We start from the raw sequence: 18,574 nt of genomic DNA, 5'->3' as shown, positions 1-18,574 counted from the left end.
GACTTAGGGAATCCCCACACACCTGAGGCTGGACACACCTCTTCTAGCTGGACATAAAAGGCATAAGACACATGTGCTCTTCCTCTTTTTCTCTCTGGCTTGCTGGGAAGATCATGGACCCAAATGGTGTATAAGTACTCTGTATCTCCTTTTCTTACTAGGCCCTGTAACCTCTTAGGCCTTAGGGTTAGTAAGCTATAGATTGGGAGGGCTGATATTGCATGCGTGATTTGGGTAATCGGGCAGTTAATTGTGGGATTTTATATTGTTGTGATATTACAGGACATTGTGGGTTATTGCTGTGTGATACTGTTGGGATATCACTGTATACTGTGGTGATATTACTGTATCAGAGTTGTGATATCTGTATTGTATATATATATATATATATATTTATTTATAGTTGCCAGCTTGGGTATAAATATATATGTATGTTATAGACTGCACACTTGAGTGTGTGTGTAATAAATATCCTTTACTGTTACACTGTTTTGTCTCAGTTAGTATATAGTACAAGGAAAAGATAACGTTGAGGCATATTTAGTGGATATAAATTTTTAATAGTCAAGTTTGGCGATAATAGTTAATATCGGACCTCAATAGAGGTGCTAAGAGAGTTCCCCCTTTGATAACCATAAGGTTTGATATTTTGTGGAGGAAGCCCCTTCCTTTAACAATGTACAATAATAAAATTAGATCAATGTTCAGCATCTATGTCAAATGATACTTACAGATTCAGTAATGCTCTCTCTCTCTCTCTCTCTACAGGTCCTTCTCAAAAAATTAGCATATAGTGTTAAATTTCATTATTTACCATAATGTAATGATTACAATTAAACTTTCATATATTATAGATTCATTATCCACCAACTGAAATTTGTCAGGTCTTTTATTGTTTTAATACTGATGATTTTGGCATACAACTCCTGATAACCCAAAAAACCTGTCTCAATAAATTAGCATATTTCACCCATCCAATCAAATAAAAGTGTTTTTTAATAACAAACAAAAAAACCAACAAATAATAATGTTCAGTTATGCACTCAATACTTGGTCGGGAATCCTTTGGCAGAAATGACTGCTTCAATGCGGCGTGGCATGGAGGCAATCAGCCTGTGACACTGCTGAGATGTTATGGAGGCCCAGGATGCTTCAATAGCGGCCTTAAGCTCATCCAGAGTGTTGGGTCTTGCGTCTCTCAACTTTCTCTTCACAATATCCCACAGATTCTCTATGGGGTTCAGGTCAGGAGAGTTGGCAGGCCAATTGAGCACAGTAATACCATGGTCAGTAAACCATTTACCAGTGGTTTTGGCACTGTGAGCAGGTGCCAGGTCGTGCTGAAAAATGAAATCTTCATCTCCATAAAGCATTTCAGCCGATGGAAGCATGAAGTGCTCCAAAATCTCCTGATAGCTAGCTGCATTGACCCTGCCCTTGATGAAACACAGTGGACCAACACCAGCAGCTGACATGGCACCCCACACCATCACTGACTGTGGGTACTTGACACTGGACTTCAGGCATTTTGGCATTTCCTTCTCCCCAGTCTTCCTCCAGACTCTGGCACCTTGATTTCCGAATGACATGCAAAATTTGCTTTCATCAGAAAAAAGTACTTGGGACCACTTAGCAACAGTCCAGTGCTGCTTCTCTGTAGCCCAGGTCAGGCGCCTCTGCCGCTGTTTATGGTTCAAAAGTGGCTTTACCTGGGGAATGCGGCACCTGTAGCCCATTTCCTGCACACGCCTGTGCACGGTGGCTCTGGATGTTTCCACACCAGACTCAGTCCACTGCTTCCTCAGGTTCCCCAAGGTCTGGAATCGGTCCTTCTCCACAATCTTCCTCAGGGTCCGGTCTCCTCTTCTCGTTGTACAGCGTTTTCTGCCACATTGTTTCCTTCCAACAGACTTACCATTGAGGTGCCTTGATACAGCACTCTGGGAACAGCCTATTTGTTGAGAAATTTCTTTCTGGGTCTTACCCTCTTGCTTGAGGGTGTCAATGATGGCCTTCTTGACATCTGTCAGGTCGCTAGTCTTACCCATGATGGGGGTTTTGAGTAATGAACCAGGCAGGGAGTTTATAAAAGCCTCAGGTATCTTTTGCATGTGTTTAGAGTTAATTAGTTGATTCAGAAGATTAGGGTAATAGGTCGTTTAGAGAACCTTTTCTTGATATGCTAATTTATTGAGACAGGTTTTTTGGGTTATCAGGAGATGTATGCCAAAATCATCAGTATTAAAACAATAAAAGACCTGACAAATTTCAGTTGGTGGATAATGAATCTATAATATATGAAAGTTTAATTGTAATCATTACATTATGGTAAATAATGAAATTTAACACTATATGCTAATTTTTTGAGAAGGACCTGTATATATAGAAAGACAGTAGTCTAGTGAAGGAGCACTGAACACCTGTTTGTCATATAGTATCTATAGTTGTATGCTACACATGTTATATGAGGTAGAAAAAAAGGGAGTATAATCAATAACAAGAGTAATTACCCATGATTAGCGTGGATCCTGCCAAGACCACGGCCCCATATTAAGCATATTTTGACTCTGTCTTCTCCTTGTTCAACTATTTTGAATATTATTAGTTATGTAGATTCTTGTCATGTCACTGCATTGTTACTGCTTTGCTCCTAAAAATCTAAATTTTAATTTTTATCATTTTGTTAGTATTTCGTAAAACCATTTTTGGCTTTTAACACTGCCTGAATCCTTGTAGGCATGCTCCTGATTAGATTCAAGCTTGTATCACCCAAAATCTGATCGCAGGTCTCTACTACATGTTCACAAACTTTGTGCATACTGGTAAACCAATTGGATATGTATACAGTTTTTTCTTCAACTCTACCCACAAGTGTTTCATTGAGTTGAGATCTGAGGATTGCGGCGGCCAATCCAGCAACTCTACTTCATTGCCTCCAAGATTTCTCCCGAATATCCCTCATCCTCTAGAATTCTGTGCCCCAACACGTCTGGTTATCCACCACATTTGGATCCTTCAGACGGAATCTGAAAAGCCATCTCTTCAAAAAAGCTTACCACTAGTAATGACCACGCGGCCACCTCAACACCATTGGAGCTACTGCAACCCCTTAAGTAACAGGGGATGTTGAGTACTCTATCCTAATAGCCCCCCCCCTACTATATTGCAGCCAAATCTCTGTACATCACAGCTCCCGCTCAGTGTGGTATCCGGGACCCCTATATTTGGACCGGGACTGAACCTGCATATTGGCAGGTAATACACCAACCTTATATTTGTCCACTATAGGCCTACCTCACAGCCTATTTATCGTATACATATCTATTCCAACAGCTACATCCACGTATATTTTCCTTATATTGGGGACATCCGGTGCACTACAAGTTAATTATCAAATTGGCAAGTATAGCATGGTTTCTTTCTATTTTGACCTGATACAGTGGGGCAAAAAAGTATTTAGTCAGTCAGCAATAGTGCAAGTTCCACCACTTAAAAAGATGAGAGGCGTCTGTAATTTACATCATAGGTAGACCTCAACTATGGGAGACAAACTGAGAAAAAAAAATCCAGAAAATCACATTGTCTTTTTTTTATCATTTTTTTTTGCATTTTATGGTGGAAAATAAGTATTTGGTCAGAAACAAACAATCAAGATTTCTGGCTCTCACAGACCTGTAACTTCTTCTTTAAGAGTCTCCTCTTTCCTCCACTCATTACCTGTAGTAATGGCACCTGTTTAAACTTGTTATCAGTATAAAAAGACACCTGTGCACACCCTCAAACAGTCTGACTCCAAACTCCACTATGGTGAAGACCAAAGAGCTGTCAAAGGACACCAGAAACAAAATTGTAGCCCTGCACCAGGCTGGGAAGACTGAATCTGTAATAGCCAACCAGCTTGGAGTGAAGAAATCAACAGTGGGAGCAATAATTAGAAAATGGAAGACATACAAGACCACTGATAATCTCCCTCGATCTGGGGCTCCACGCAAAATCCCACCCCGTGGGGTCAGAATGATCACAAGAACGGTGAGCAAAAATCCCAGAACCACGCGGGGGGACCTAGTGAATGAACTGCAGAGAGCTGGAACCAATGTAACAAGGCCTACCATAAGTAACACACTACACCACCATGGACTCAGATCCTGCAGTGCCAGACGTGTTCCACTGCTTAAGCCAGTAAATGTCCGGGCCTGTCTGAAGTTTGCTAGAGAGCATTTGGATGATCCAGAGGAGTGTTGGGAGAATGTCCTGTGGTCTGATGAAACCAAACTGGAACTGTTTGGTAGAAACACAACTTGTCGTGTTTGGAGGAAAAAGAATACTGAGTTGCATCCATCAAACACCATACCTACTATAAAGCATGTTGGTGGAAACATCATGCTTTGGGGCTGTTTCTCTGCAAAGGGGCCAGGACGACTGATCCGGGTACATGAAAGAATGAATGGGGCCATGTATCGTGAGATTTTGAGTGCAAACCTCCTTCCATCAGCAAGGGCATTGAAGATGAAACGTGGCTGGATCTTTCAACATGACAATGATCCAAAGCACACCGCCAGGGCAACGAAGGAGTGGCTTCGTAAGAAGCATTTCAAGGTCCTGGAGTGGCCTAGCCAGTCTCCAGATCTCAACCCTATAGAAAACCTTTGGAGGGAGTTGAAAGTCCGTGTTGCCAAGCGAAAAGCCAAAAACATCACTGCTCTAGAGGAGATCTGCATGGAGGAATGGGCCAACATACCAACAACAGTGTGTGGCAACCTTGTGAAGACTTACAGAAAACGTTTGACCTCTGTCATTGCCAACCAAGGATATATTACAAAGTATTGAGATGAAATTTTGTTTCTGACCAAAAACTTATTTTCCACCATAATATGCAAATAAAATGTTAAAAAAAGCAGACAATGTGATTTTCTGGATTTTTTTTTCTCAGTTTGTCTCCCATAGTTGAGGTCTACCTATGATGTAAATTACAGATGCCTCTCATCTTTTTAAGTGGTGGAACTTGCACTAAGGCTGACTGACTAAATACTTTTTTGCCCCACTGTATAGACGGAGCATCCATTTCAATATATATCTGTGTATCTCCCTAGTCGAGCCTATACGTATGTCCCATATCACGGCAACCAGCCCGTTCCACTGGGTGCAATAAGAACAGTATACTGGCAAGTATACCATAGTCTATTTCACTTATTATATACTTACTACGGATTCAACGGATAATGTATTATTTGTTCGTACAGTCATACCCAGATGCATACTCCATTACACGGCGACCAACGGTTCGTTACACGTGTATTAAACAGCAATTAATAAGTACGTTTTAGCCGTTTTCTGTTTGACTCGTACTATAAGATAATATCATGTCTGGATGACAATAATCGGAATTATTGCCTTCGGTTTTTTCTAGGACTATTTAAATTCCTTTATTTTTGGCTGACACCCTCTGCAACACTGTAATACGACAATACATAAGGAAAACTCCTACTAGGGTATGCTACAGTCTTATCATCTTGTTCTCCAACTCTAGCGCACGACACATGTTTTTCCTGTGCCTCTATTTTTCGTCCTGTTATGATTTGCGCTACGTATATGAGCATTGGCATCTATTGTTTGACCTCCACCTTGGTTCTGGGACATGTTTTCCAGTTCTGTATATATGTAAATGGTTTTGTACATAGTTACTTTGTATATAGTTATTTATTGTCTCTTTTTTTGTCATTTGTTCCAGCGATAACGTGATCAAGGCCACGAGTTGGCCGAAACGTCGTTTATGCCTATCGCTTCACCATTTTACCGTTTGCAACAATTGTTTCAATAAACTTTTTCACCTGCATCAAGCAAATTTCATAGTACGAGTGCAGTGATTATACATTACTACTGCAACCCCTGATCTACTGTCTCCTTCCCCATAATTCTGTGGAATGTTAGCCCGCAAGGGCAGGGTCCTCTTCCCTCTGTACCAGTCTGTCATTGTTAGTTTGTTTACTGTAAGTGATATTTGTATTTTGATGTAACCACGTCTATGTACAGCACCATGGAATTAATGGTGCTATTTAAATAAATAAATAATAATAAAATTGTCAATGAACCATTTCTTCACCAATCTTGACGTATGCTTTGGATTGTTGTTCTGCTGGAACACTATGTCGTCCTTTTCATACTCATAGTACTCAAGTGTACTAATTATGAAGCATACGAGCTACCTCTACCGACGTGTTTGTCGCGCTAGAACTGATAGACCTTATGATGAGTTGACTTGTTGACTCCGATATTTTCCCTGGATGTCCACCTTTTGGCTTTTGAATAGATGGACAGACTTCATTTCATATTCTTCCAACTGTCATGACACTCACATATACAGTTTGGCAATTTTCTTGTCTGAGAGACCAGTATTGATGAGCATAATGATGCTGTTTCACTTTTCTTGAGAAATCTTCTTTATGGCTGCCCCTTGATTCGAACCAGTGATCCATCGCTTGTGAATCAACCTAGTAACACACTGAGCTATTATGCAATGGTACAATAGGTTGTAATTTGTAGTATACAGGAAGAAAAAGATTTTTCCACAACCACAAAACGGTAACAATGCAGTGACATGCCAAAAATGTGCATAACTAATCATATGCTAAATAGTTACAAGTCAAATATATGTATGAGATAGCCAAGATGATTGTCTATAAAATGATGGTAGTCTCACGATCAAAGAAGTTGTGGATGGTGAGATATGGAGCCTGAAAGTCAAAATTTCAAAATATTGTTACCCTTTTTCTCATCACTGTGTATTTGCTTGTCACTCTTTCAAAGACAAGTTCAACAGAACCTTTACATGGCCAGTCTGTTCCTGAGAAATCATACTTTAAATCGATATGCAAACAAGGCTGAAGAGTGATCTGAAGACTCTGTCACTCCAGCTCTATTCTGTGCTGGGTATCGCCTCCACCTACTTTACTGAAGTCTATTTTGCCTGAAATCACATGGCATAGAGGCTGTAAGTCAAGCTAGAGGAGTGGCGCCAGGGGGGAAAGGGGAGAGAGAAATGAACTGGCTTGGCAGATGCTTCAGCTCTACCATAGCTTTTCAGCGTCAATTGAAAAGTAACAAACTGGCCATGTTAAGGTATTGCTGGACTTGTGTTTGAAAGAGCTACATGCACACATAAATAGTTTGGGGTGAAATCCTTCTCACAAGTTTCCATTAATAGGTGTCAAGCAAACCACGGGGTGCTGTTTGGCTGAAACTCCAGAAATCTTGAGGAGGAATCGGTGCAAGTGTGCAGGAGAAATTAGTCATTACATAATTCTAACTGGGTAATCGCTTGGCTACATCAGACTAATACAAAGACATGATGATACAATTTCCCCTTGTGACCTTATTCAAATAATGTTTTCAAATCAAGAACATGGCAATCTATGATACAGAATCGACTGAGTGGCCATCTTGCAACTCCTGCCTGCTGGAGACAAGTGTTGACCTTAATAAAAAATTCCGCTCTCCAACATCTGTACATTGTGTCCTAAATTCTTAATATTATTTAATTGATAAAACATGAGATTATGTCTTACTGTATGATGGTTAAATTCAATAAATGATTATTCATGACAAGGATTCTGGCCAAATCATAAATTAGATATTGAACGACTAATTTAGTTCAGACAAAACGTCTTTGCTGCAAACGTTCTAATAAAACTCTTCAGTGGTAAGTAAATATGTGGTTTATTAAGATTGTATTACGTGCATCTCAATTTTTCATTAACCTGTGAGTTTTTTTTTAAGGCTAATACTGAAATACAAGAAAGGGAATGAAAGTAGCATGCAGATATTTAATTGTGTTACTTGTACCTGCTTTATGAAAGATGAGGATCATGTATGCACTCATATAAAATTACACATTGCAAAAAGATTATTAATAAATGAAATCATATTAAAGTAGCATTATACAGTGGGTATTGGAGAATACAGCAAACTGCAAAGGATAAAAAAAATTAGTCATTTTTAATACCGTACATTCTAATTCCCAAATTTCTTATCTGTTCTTTGGTCAGGTTCATGGTACCTGGTGACTCTTTCTTGCAAGATATCCACGATCACACTTATAAATATCTAATAAGTATTTACAAAGTATGAGCGCAACACGCAGAACTACATGCAGTTACACACCTTGTCATGTTGTCAATGAGGTTATTATTGGTTGTCTGAGAACTGTTCTGCCATGCTCACTGGCACACAAATCATTAGGATCATAATTGGGGGGCAGGGGGATAGTGGGACTGGTATGGCCATTCCCTTGTGATGGTCTCCATTATGTTGCCCATGAGCCCAGAGACTGAAATTGAGGATTATCTTCTTTAGCGAGGAGTCCCACTTTTGTCTAAGACGCAATGATAGATGGAGTTTGATCTAGATACAATATGAGCCCACAGGAAGGCCTCTTCATGGCGTTGAACATCACACCAGTCGCAGTTCCTCAATGATGGTGAGAGGCGACATAACGTACAGTAGTCAGACCCCTGTAGTTTTCATTACAGGTGCACTAACAGCTCGGCATTACAATGATTTGGTTGTGAAACTAGTGGTACGGCCATTACTCAAAAGTGTCTTGGGAGTTGCCATGACAATTCCTGACCATATGTTGCTCATGCTTTGGTAAGCAGCATGCGTGACCTAAATGTGCTACCATAGTCTGCAGTGTTTCCGGAATTGTCTCATATTGAACAAATCAAGGAAGTTGCCAGCAGCGGAGCTTGATGATTTACGTTCCCAAGTGAATTCTATATGGAAGACTAGTCCTTAGACAACCATTAATAACCTCATTGATAGCAGCCAAGCCGTGTAAGTGCGTGCATTTCTGCACTTGGCACACATAATCAATGCTGACTAAATCAAGATTTTTTTTGAAAATTTTGCTTCCATTTTTTCATCACTTACATATCATTAACATCATCCCTGTCACGGGTTTACAGCGACATTGAGGAGCCAGAAGACAGCAGGATCTGGTTTCTCCTACTCTTGAGCTGAATAGAAGCACTTCACCAGCATGATAAATGGTGCAAATTTCTTTAGGCAGTGCAGGGGTTAATCTGCTCTGTTGAGCGCTCTTGGAGCTAAGGCTCTCAGCTGTGCTCTGTTAGCCACTCCCATCTCCTATTTAATCTTGGAACTGACTAACACACGTTGTCAGACCTAGCTTATGCTTCATGGCTTGGAGATTGTTGCTGGTGGTTATTTGAGTAGGCGGTTGGTGGATTTATCGGTGACTGTTGCTTGGCTTTTCAATGTGTGGTAATTACCTTTCTTCTCCTACTATGGTTTAACGCCATCCTCCACTCTCCAGTGCATACCTCTCTTATATGTGTGTGTATATTTCGCTTGTATTTTCTGTTACCCCTGTTCGTATTACCTTGTTACAGTTAGGGCCAGAAATATTTGGACAGTGACACAAGTTTTGTTATTTTAGCTGTTTACAAAAACATGTTCAGAAATACAATTATATATATAATATGGGCTGAAAGTGCACACTCCCAGCTGCAATATGATAGTTTCCACATCCAAATCGGAGAAAGGGTTTAGGAATCATAGCTCTGTAATGCATAGCGTCCTCTTTTTCAAGGGACCAAAAGTAATTGGACAATGGACTCTAAGGGCTGCAATTAACTCTGAAGGCGTCTCCCTCGTTAACCTGTAATCAATGAAGTAGTTAAAAGGTCAGGGGTGGATTCCAGGTGTGTGGTTTTGCATTTGGAAGCTGTTGCTGTGAGCAGACAACATGCGGTCAAAGGAACTCTCAATTGAGGTGAAGCAGAACATCCTGAGGCTGAAAAAAAAGAAAAAATCCATCAGAGAGATAGCAGACATGCTTGGAGTAGCAAAATCAACAGTTGGGTACATTCTGAGAAAAAAGGAATTGACTGGTGAGCTTGGGAACTCAAAAAGGCCTGGGCGTCCACGGATGACAACAGTGGTGGATGATCGCCGCATACTTAATTTGGTGAAGAAGAACCCGTTCACAACATCAACTGAAGTCCAGTACACTCTCAGTGAAGTAGGTGTATCTGTCTCTAAGTCAACAGTAAAGAGAAGACTCCATGACAGTAAATACAAAGGGTTCACATCTAGATGCAAACCATTCATCAATACCAAAAATAGACAGGCCAGAGTTAAATTTGCAGAAAAACACCTCAAGAAGCCAGCTCAGTTCTGGAAAAGTATTCTATGGACAGATGAGACAAAGATCAACCTGTACCAGAATGATGGGAAGAAAAAAGTTTGGAGAAGAAAGGGAACGGCACATGATCCAAGGCACACCACATCCTCTGTAAAACATGGTGGAGGCAACGTGATGGCATGGGCATGCATGGCTTTCAATGGCACTGGGTCACTTGTGTTTATTGATGACATAAGAGCAGACAAGAGTAGCCGGATGAATTCTGAAGTGTACCAGGATATACTTTCAGCCCAGATTCAGCCAAATGCTGCAAAGTTGATTGGACGGCGCTTCATAGTACAGATGGACAATGACCCCAAGCATACAGCCAAAGCTACCCAGGAGTTCATGAGTGCCAAAAAGTGGAACATTCTGCAATGGCCAAGTCAATCTCCAGATCTAAACCCAATTGAGCATGCATTTCACTTGCTCAAATCCAGACTTAAGACGGAAAGACCCACAAACAAGCAAGACCTGAAGGCTGCGGCTGTAAAGGCCTGGCAAAGCATTAAGAAGGAGGAAACCCAGCGTTTGGTGATGTCCATGGGTTCCAGACTTAAGGCAGTGATTGCCTCCAAAGGATTTGCAACAAAATATTGAAAATAAAAATATTTTGTTTGGGTTATGTTTATTTGTCCAATTACTTTTGACCTCCTAAAATGTGGAGTGTTTGTAAAGAAATGTGTACAATTCCTACATTGTCTATCAGACATTTTTGTTCAACCCTTCAAATTAAACGTTACAATCTGCACTTGAATTCTGTTGTAGAGGTTTCTTTTCAAATCCAATGTGGTGGCATGCAGAGCCCAAATCGCGAAAATTGTGTCACTGTCCAAATATTTCTGGCCCTAACTGTAAGTCTAGTTTGGTTGGTGTATTGTTGTACACTACTACTCCCCTTGCGTTAAGGCAAGGTACGTGGTCCTCGCGTCTTCACCATCAGAAGTAATATGGGGAGCAGAGCGAGATAGGGTATCCCCTACAGTTAAAGACAGGGAAGGAGCCCCTGTCCCTAACGCTACACCTGCCAACTGAGTCGTGACATTCCTACTATTTTCATAATTTCATGACTTTTCCTGGCAAATCAATTTAGAGGAGTGTGTATGTAAATCACTCTAGGATCTAAGGGGTAGGGTAAGCTTTCTCCTTGTGGTGGGAGTAGAGTTCAAGTCCTCTTCCTCTCTGAATAGATAACTTGCATATAAAAACTCTATACCCTTAGCCACAAATGAATGTGGGGAGATTTCAGCTCTGAATTTTGCTTAATAGAATTAAAAAAAAAGACCCGATCCAGCAGCCATGGCAGTACTCTGTGGCAGCTGTATCAGAGCACTGTGATTCACCTACTACCACCACTCTGAGCACCCCTTTTGATAAGTAGGTCCGGCAAAGACATGATGTTGCAGAGAAGCCTCAGTACCAGCATGAACATCTGCATTAAATCCTCAGATAGACAAATTAGACTTGTATATGACTATAATGAATATTGTGCCTTGATAATTGTACCTTACAGGGCAATTGTAGATACTACAGTAATACAAAGCAAATAAACTTAAACAAACAAAAACACATACTCTCTTTCCTCTGCCAGGTGTGCCAGGAGTTGGTTTTGCTCATGAATTTTCGCACCTAGGTTTTCATTGGCAAGCCTATCCAAAAAGAAGAAGAATTTAGAATCATTTGTTTGTATTTGCAAATATATGAAGCAGTATACAAAATATCAGATCAGTAAGTAAAGAAAACAATAATAAACCAAATACCGTAGTTGATTTAAAAAATTCACCAGCATTTGTGAGTTAAACATGAAGATAAAGAATTCTGCAAACAAAAACGCTTTTTACATATTCACAAAAAATAATTTTTCTCAATGTTGATGGTTTCTCACAGCTCACTCCACAAGGCGTTTTAGCAATAAATGGTTATTTATATTGCACTATAGTGACAAAAAGTTAGCCAGCATAGTGCAATCGAAACATGCATACCTCCTAACTTTGAAAGACGACAATAAGAGATATATTGTCTGCTGTACCAGGCTTAGAATAAAACATAGGACACAATCTTAATAGTGGAGCAGGGAGTTGATGGCTCACTGCTCCACCATTGTATTCAATTGTATCTGTGTCCAGTGGAATTTCATGATGGATGGGAGGGATGAGAAGTATATAACATGTAACTGGCACCTGAGGAAACCTTATCAGGGTGTAACTAGATAAGCAGTCACCCTCTCTGAATTGTAGTAATCTGAATGTAAATTAATCAGTTGGTGCCCATAACCTCAATAAAAAGAGGTCTGGATACACATGATGAGAGCATTATACTGCCTCTGTACAAATCCCTAGTTAGACCGCACATGGAGTACTGTGTCCAGTTTTGGGCACCGGTGCTCAGGAAGGATATAATGGAACTAGAGAGAGTACAAAGGAGGGCAACAAAATTAATAAAGGGGATGGGAGAACTACAATACCCAGATAGATTAGCGAAATTAGGATTATTTAGTCTAGAAAAAAGACGACTGAGGGGCGATCTAATAACCATGTATAAGTATATAAGGGGACAATACAAATATCTCGCTGAGGATCTGTTTATGCCAAGGAAGGTGACGGGCACAAGGGGGCATTCTTTGCGTCTGGAGGAGAGAAGGTTTTTCCACCAATATAGAAGAGGATTCTTTACTGTTAGGGCAGTGAGAATCTGGAATTGCTTGCCTGAGGAAGTGGTGATGGCGAACTCAGTCGAGGGGTTCAAGAGAGGCCTGGATGTCTTCCTGGAGCAGAACAATATTGTATCATACAATTAGGTTCTGTAGAAGGACGTAGATCTGGGGATTTATTATGATGGAATATAGGCTGAACTGGATGGACAAATGTCTTTTTTCGGCCTTACTAACTATGTTACTATGTTACTATGTAATAATGAAACACTGTCTGCACACTATTGAAACTTATATTTTAAACCTGTCATTGCATAATAAGTAAGTATGCCCTTTTTCAGTGAAATGTGGCACCAGTTGGTATCAGGTATATGATAATATTATTGAATTTTGACAGTTGATAAAATAGGGTTTGTATCTGTAACATCGGCCACTCGAATACCTTCTACGTGCTGCCCTACTGAACATGTGTTTCACTCTGCACCACCCTGTACCTGATCATCTCTCTTAGCTGCCTGGTGCTCCCCTTTCAGTTCTGCTGTTAGTGAGTCAGGGGGGGCAGCCGTACTCTGCAGGAGTTTGTTTCCATTCAGTCCTGCAGAGATCTGCTTACCCAGCCTATCATCTGCCAGCAGTTGATATACGAGGCAACTCCACCCTCCATTCCTCGCTTGAACTTAGGTTCTTAGTAGCTCTGTCTCTAGTTTCTGTATTAATTTATTCTTGTTTTGTCTCACCTGTTATTGACCCGCCTTGCCTTCTCATTTATCCTGATCTCTCTGCTCCTGACCTCAGTTACTAACTCTGAACCTGTGCTGACTTCCCCAAACTTGGAATTTCTGACTATGACTTTCTCTCGCCCACTTGTACCCCGTACCTGAGCCTCTGTCCCTCCGGTCAGCTGCTGCAGTCCCAGGGACTTTGCTGGAGTTGTACCTGGTGTCTACCGGCGGCCCAACCTATCTTCATCATCAGGGGCTCTAGTGAGTACCAGGTAGATATTTAGTCACGCCCCTCCAGGGTAAGCCCAGCCCATGGCGTAGTGGGGTCCACACCCAACAGCATTACAGCTTCTTTAAACTTGTTAATCCCATAATCCAAATATTTTTAAAGGCAATTAGTTAGCACGTTCTGTCTTTTAATGTTATGTAATTTTAAAATACGGTATTTTGTTTCAATAAAAATTAATAATATTTTTTATCTACCACCCCATGTGTCACTTTGTACCTTATTAGGTAACCTTTTGTAAGCATCTTTAAATTTGTTGTCTTCTATCCAGGCAACCCCCTTTGTAAAAGGAGCCACTTGAGCTCTGCAACCTATCAACGACTGCTATTGAGCTGTTGCACTTCTCCTGGATGAATGCCAGACAAGTGGAAGAAGCAAAAAAATGATGTGGAGTTTCTTCTTTTTTGTAACTAGCTCAGGCAAAACTGACCGCTGTGGGCTGCAACCCTCAGCTGTCAGCTTTATCATGGCTGGTTATCAACAATAGAGGTGTTCCACACAGTTTTTTTGTAAATTATTTAAATATGTACTTTAAAAATAGGCATGGCCGCCCCCCTATTTTTGACAACCAGATAAGCTGAAGCAAACAGCTGGGGGCTGATATTGTCAGACTGGTAAGGGGCCATGTATATTGGTATCCTCCAGCCTAAAAATAGCAGCCCACAGCTGCCCCAGAAAGGGCGGATTTACCCAATGCACCAATTCTGGCACTTTGCCCGGATACTCCCACTTGCCCTGGTGCAGGTAGAGGTGCCTTAAATAGCACTTGTATCCCAGCCACTGGCTGGGGACACTTTAGAATGATGTACACGCAGCCCCTTTAAGAAGCGTGAGGATGCGCCCTAAGCACAGTGCCCAGAGATCTGCGCACTGAGCACATACCCCAGATATCAACAGAAGAAGAGGAAGGAGGAAGTGCAGGACCGTGTTGGTGAGGGAGTTGGCATCTCTACTGGGGAATGGAGACAGAAGGCAGAGATGCTGGTGCTACAGTACCCCCCTTTATGCCCCCTCTTTTTCAAGCCTGCAGTGAATCTCTCCAGGAGGAGGGAGGCATGGATGTTCTTCCCAGGCTCCCAAAACCTCCTTTCAGGACAAAACCCCTTCAAATCCACAAGAAAAAAGATATTTTCTCTTACCTTTTTTGTGGCCAGAAAGTTCTCTACCTCAAAAAAGTCTTCAGTGCTAACTGGAGCAGGAGTGATACCGAGAAGTTTTTAAAAAAGGGCTGAGGACGACAGGCTTGAGGAGACACATGAAAAGAATTGGGGACCCGGCAGAAGTCTAGGTTTGTAGGCTACTGGATTGATCTGTTTAAGAACCTCGAGTGGTCCAATAAAGAGCTCAGTTTATAGGATGGTGCCTTAAGTCGGACATACTTAGAGGACAGCCAGACCTTGTCTCCAGGATGAAACAGTGGCGGATCCAGATGTCTATTGTCTGTGTGTCTTTTTATCCCTTCCGAGGAATTCAATAATGTGGGCTTGGTGTCCTCACAGATTTTAGAAAAACCCTTCATGAGGGACTCATCAGCTGGAATTTCAGAGGAAGAGAGACAGGGAACGGAATATTAGGATGTTGACCAAAGGCTACAAAAAATTGAGATTTGGCAGATGATTCACTCACATGATTGTTGTACAAGAATTCGGCCCACGGCAGGAGTTCAGACCAGTCGCTGTGGTGGACATTGACCAAGTGCCGTAGAAAGTTGGTAAGGATCTGATTGACCCGTTCTACCTGGCCATTGGATTAACCCAATACTGATATCGGGCGTAGTAGTATGCCAATGTCCATATTATTATTATTATTATTATTTATTTATATAGCACCATTGATTCCATGGTGCTGTACATGAGAAGGGGTTACATACAAGTTACAAATATCACATACAGTAAACAAACTAACAATGACGGACTGATACAGAGGGGCGAGGACCCTGCCCTTGCGGGCTTACATTCTACAGGATTATGGGGAAGGAGACAGTAGGTTGAGGGTTGCAGGAGCTCCGGTCCATATCCCTCCCTTTGAAGTGGAGCCAGGCATACAAGTCTTCTCTCGCAGTTCACCTTCCTGGAACACTCCTGAAATCTGATGTCTATCAGTATTGCTAGAGTTACCAGGTCATCCAGAGAGGTGAGAATATCATGACCGACCAGCTCATCTTTGATTCACCTAGACTGGGATTCCCAGAAGGTGGCTACCAGAGCCTCATTATTCCAGGCGAGTTCTGACAACAGTGTACGGAAACATACTGTACAGCGTACTGGCCCACTGAGAGTTTTGCCAAGTGCAGTCGGAGGAGAAAAGATGCTGCTAAGGACGCTTGACCGGGTTTGTCAAAAACCTTATGGAAGGCCTCAAGAAAGGACTGAAGGTTTGACACTAAACAATTTCCTTTCTCCCATAGGGGTTAAGTCTCGTCAAAAAGACTCACCAGTGAGGTGGGACATAATGAAGGCCACCTTGGCCCGATCTCAGTCGAAGTCATGAGCCAAGAGTTCAAAGTGTAGGGTGCATTGATAAATGAAGCCTCGACATGGAGCATATAGTGGCGGAGCAGACAAGGTCTGAAGCCAGATACGTAGCTGGCAGACTGTTGATGCACATCCGTTGCTGTAGTAGCTTTGGTAGATGCGGATGCTGCCGAAGGTGTCAGTGTGTCTAGACGTGAAATATGTTTCCGCAGGTAGGATAGGATCCTGTCCTGTTGGTCTTTCTGGCGAAGACCTCAAGGTACAAGTCAGAGATGGAGGAAGCCCGAGAGATACTGGATTCCTTGGCTTATGCAAACTGTAACAAAATATTTGGTGGAACAACTGTGCAGTGGTACTTTTGGCTGGTCTTCCATAACAACTCAGCAGTGCCACAGGCTGATAGCCTCCATGCCACGCCGCATTGATGCAGTATTTTATGCAAAAGTAGCCCCGATCAAGTATTGAGTGGATTTACTGAACATACATTTTGGATTTTAAAATCATTTTTCAAGCCAGTGTTATAAAGTATTCTAATTTACTGAGATAATGACTTTTGGGTTTTCATTGGCTGTAAGCCATAATCATTATTAACAGAAATAAACACTTGCAGTAGATCACTCTGTTTGTAATGACTCTATATAATGTGAGTTTCACTTTTTTTATTGAAGAACTGAGATAAACTTACTTTTTGATGATATTCTAATTTTGTGAGAAGCACTTGTATATTCACAGATACTGACGGAATTTAAAAAATGTAGGCACTGAAATATAATTGCCCTATTCCAATATTCCTGAGTGCTTCCTGAATCAATTAATACAATCTAGTTTGTGCATTAATATTGGAACTACCACCCATTGACCACACTATTACACTTTTTACAATCTATCCATATAGAAATCAAAAGTGCAAGGAAACGGTAAAACGGAATAGGGAACATCTTCAAACGGTTAAACAGCATTTACAGTCAAGGCGATTTCTAATAATATTTGAAATGTATCCTTTATGTATGCAGAGCTAAATTTACTTACAATTCACCCTAAGGCACACACTGCAGTGAAGTGAAAGTTACTGAGGGTTATGGAGCAACATCATTTCAATCCGTTCAAATACAAAATCGCTGATGTCAGCCCATAAAGAAGGAAACTGTATGCTACAACAATCCAAACTTTGTGAAATTAAACAGAACTTCCACAGAACATAAATGTACTACAATAAATAAGACAGGGTAAAATCCAGATACTACTACTGGCTAATTGAAAGGAGAAAGGACATTGCTATTGCTACCATCTTTGTTTACAAAGCCAATAACAGAATTGACATTTTAATTGCCTTCATAAACCAAACAAACTGTGAGAAAAATGTTAAGCGCTGTTTAGGCTACTTTCACACATCAGTTTTTTGCCGTCAGGCACAATCCGGCGAATGCTGAAAAAACGGATCCGGCTAAAGTTGCAGCCAGATCCGTTTTTTCTCATAGACTTGTATTAGCGATGGTTTGTGACGGATGGCCCCACGTTTCATCCGTTTTTCGCCGCATCCGTCGAAAATTGTTTTTCTGGCGGCTGGAGAAAACGGACATAGTAACGTTTTTTAAGTCAGTTGAAAAAACGGACAGCGACGGATCTGGCACCATACGGCTTTTGCTAGAATGGAAGCCTATGGCGCAGGATCCGTCCAATGATGGAATCCGGTGACGGACTCTGTTTTTGTAAACTAAGCATGCATTTCCCATTCTGGTTCGTTCTCTCTCTCCGGATCAGCTAGTCATATACGGCGAAAAAAAAACACGGATCCATCGCATCAGTTTTTCACAGTTTGCGATGGATCAGTTTTTTAAAAAATTTGCCGCATTCAGCCTGACGGCAAAAAACTGATGTGTGAAAGTTGCCCTAGGGATTGAATTCACAAAGGACTACCCTTGGCAGATGTACAGGTGCTTGTCACAAAATTAGAATATCATCAAAATTTTAATTTTTTGAAGGAACTTCAATACAAAAAGTGAAACTTCTATATTAGATCGAGTCATTCATTACAAACAGAATGAAATATTTAACCCCTTAGTGACAGAGCCAATTTGGTACTTAATGACCGAGCCAATTTTTGCAATTTTGACCACTGTCACTTTATGAGGTTATAACTCTGGAACGCTTCAACGGATCCCGCTGATTCTGAGATTGTTTTTTCGTGACATATTGTTCTTCATGTTAGTGGTAACATCTCTTCAATATTACTTGCGATTA

General features: G+C 41.1%; 1 protein-coding gene across 1 annotated transcript in view; it reads right to left on the bottom strand.

Annotated features, from left to right (window-relative positions):
• The window catches only part of LOC138643426 (putative leucine-rich repeat-containing protein DDB_G0290503), a 680,657-nt gene that overhangs the window by 138,167 nt on the left and 523,916 nt on the right, over nucleotides 1-18,574 (bottom strand). Inside the window, exon 27 of the mRNA XM_069732336.1 lies at nucleotides 11,776-11,850. Within this exon, the coding sequence (XP_069588437.1) occupies nucleotides 11,776-11,850 (75 nt within the window). The remainder of the gene's footprint in view (nucleotides 1-11,775; nucleotides 11,851-18,574) is intronic.

The sequence above is a fragment of the Ranitomeya imitator genome, chromosome 6 (assembly GCF_032444005.1).
Source record: "Ranitomeya imitator isolate aRanImi1 chromosome 6, aRanImi1.pri, whole genome shotgun sequence".
NCBI lineage: Eukaryota > Metazoa > Chordata > Amphibia > Anura > Dendrobatidae > Ranitomeya > Ranitomeya imitator.
This window is presented reverse-complemented; position numbering and strand designations above follow the sequence as displayed.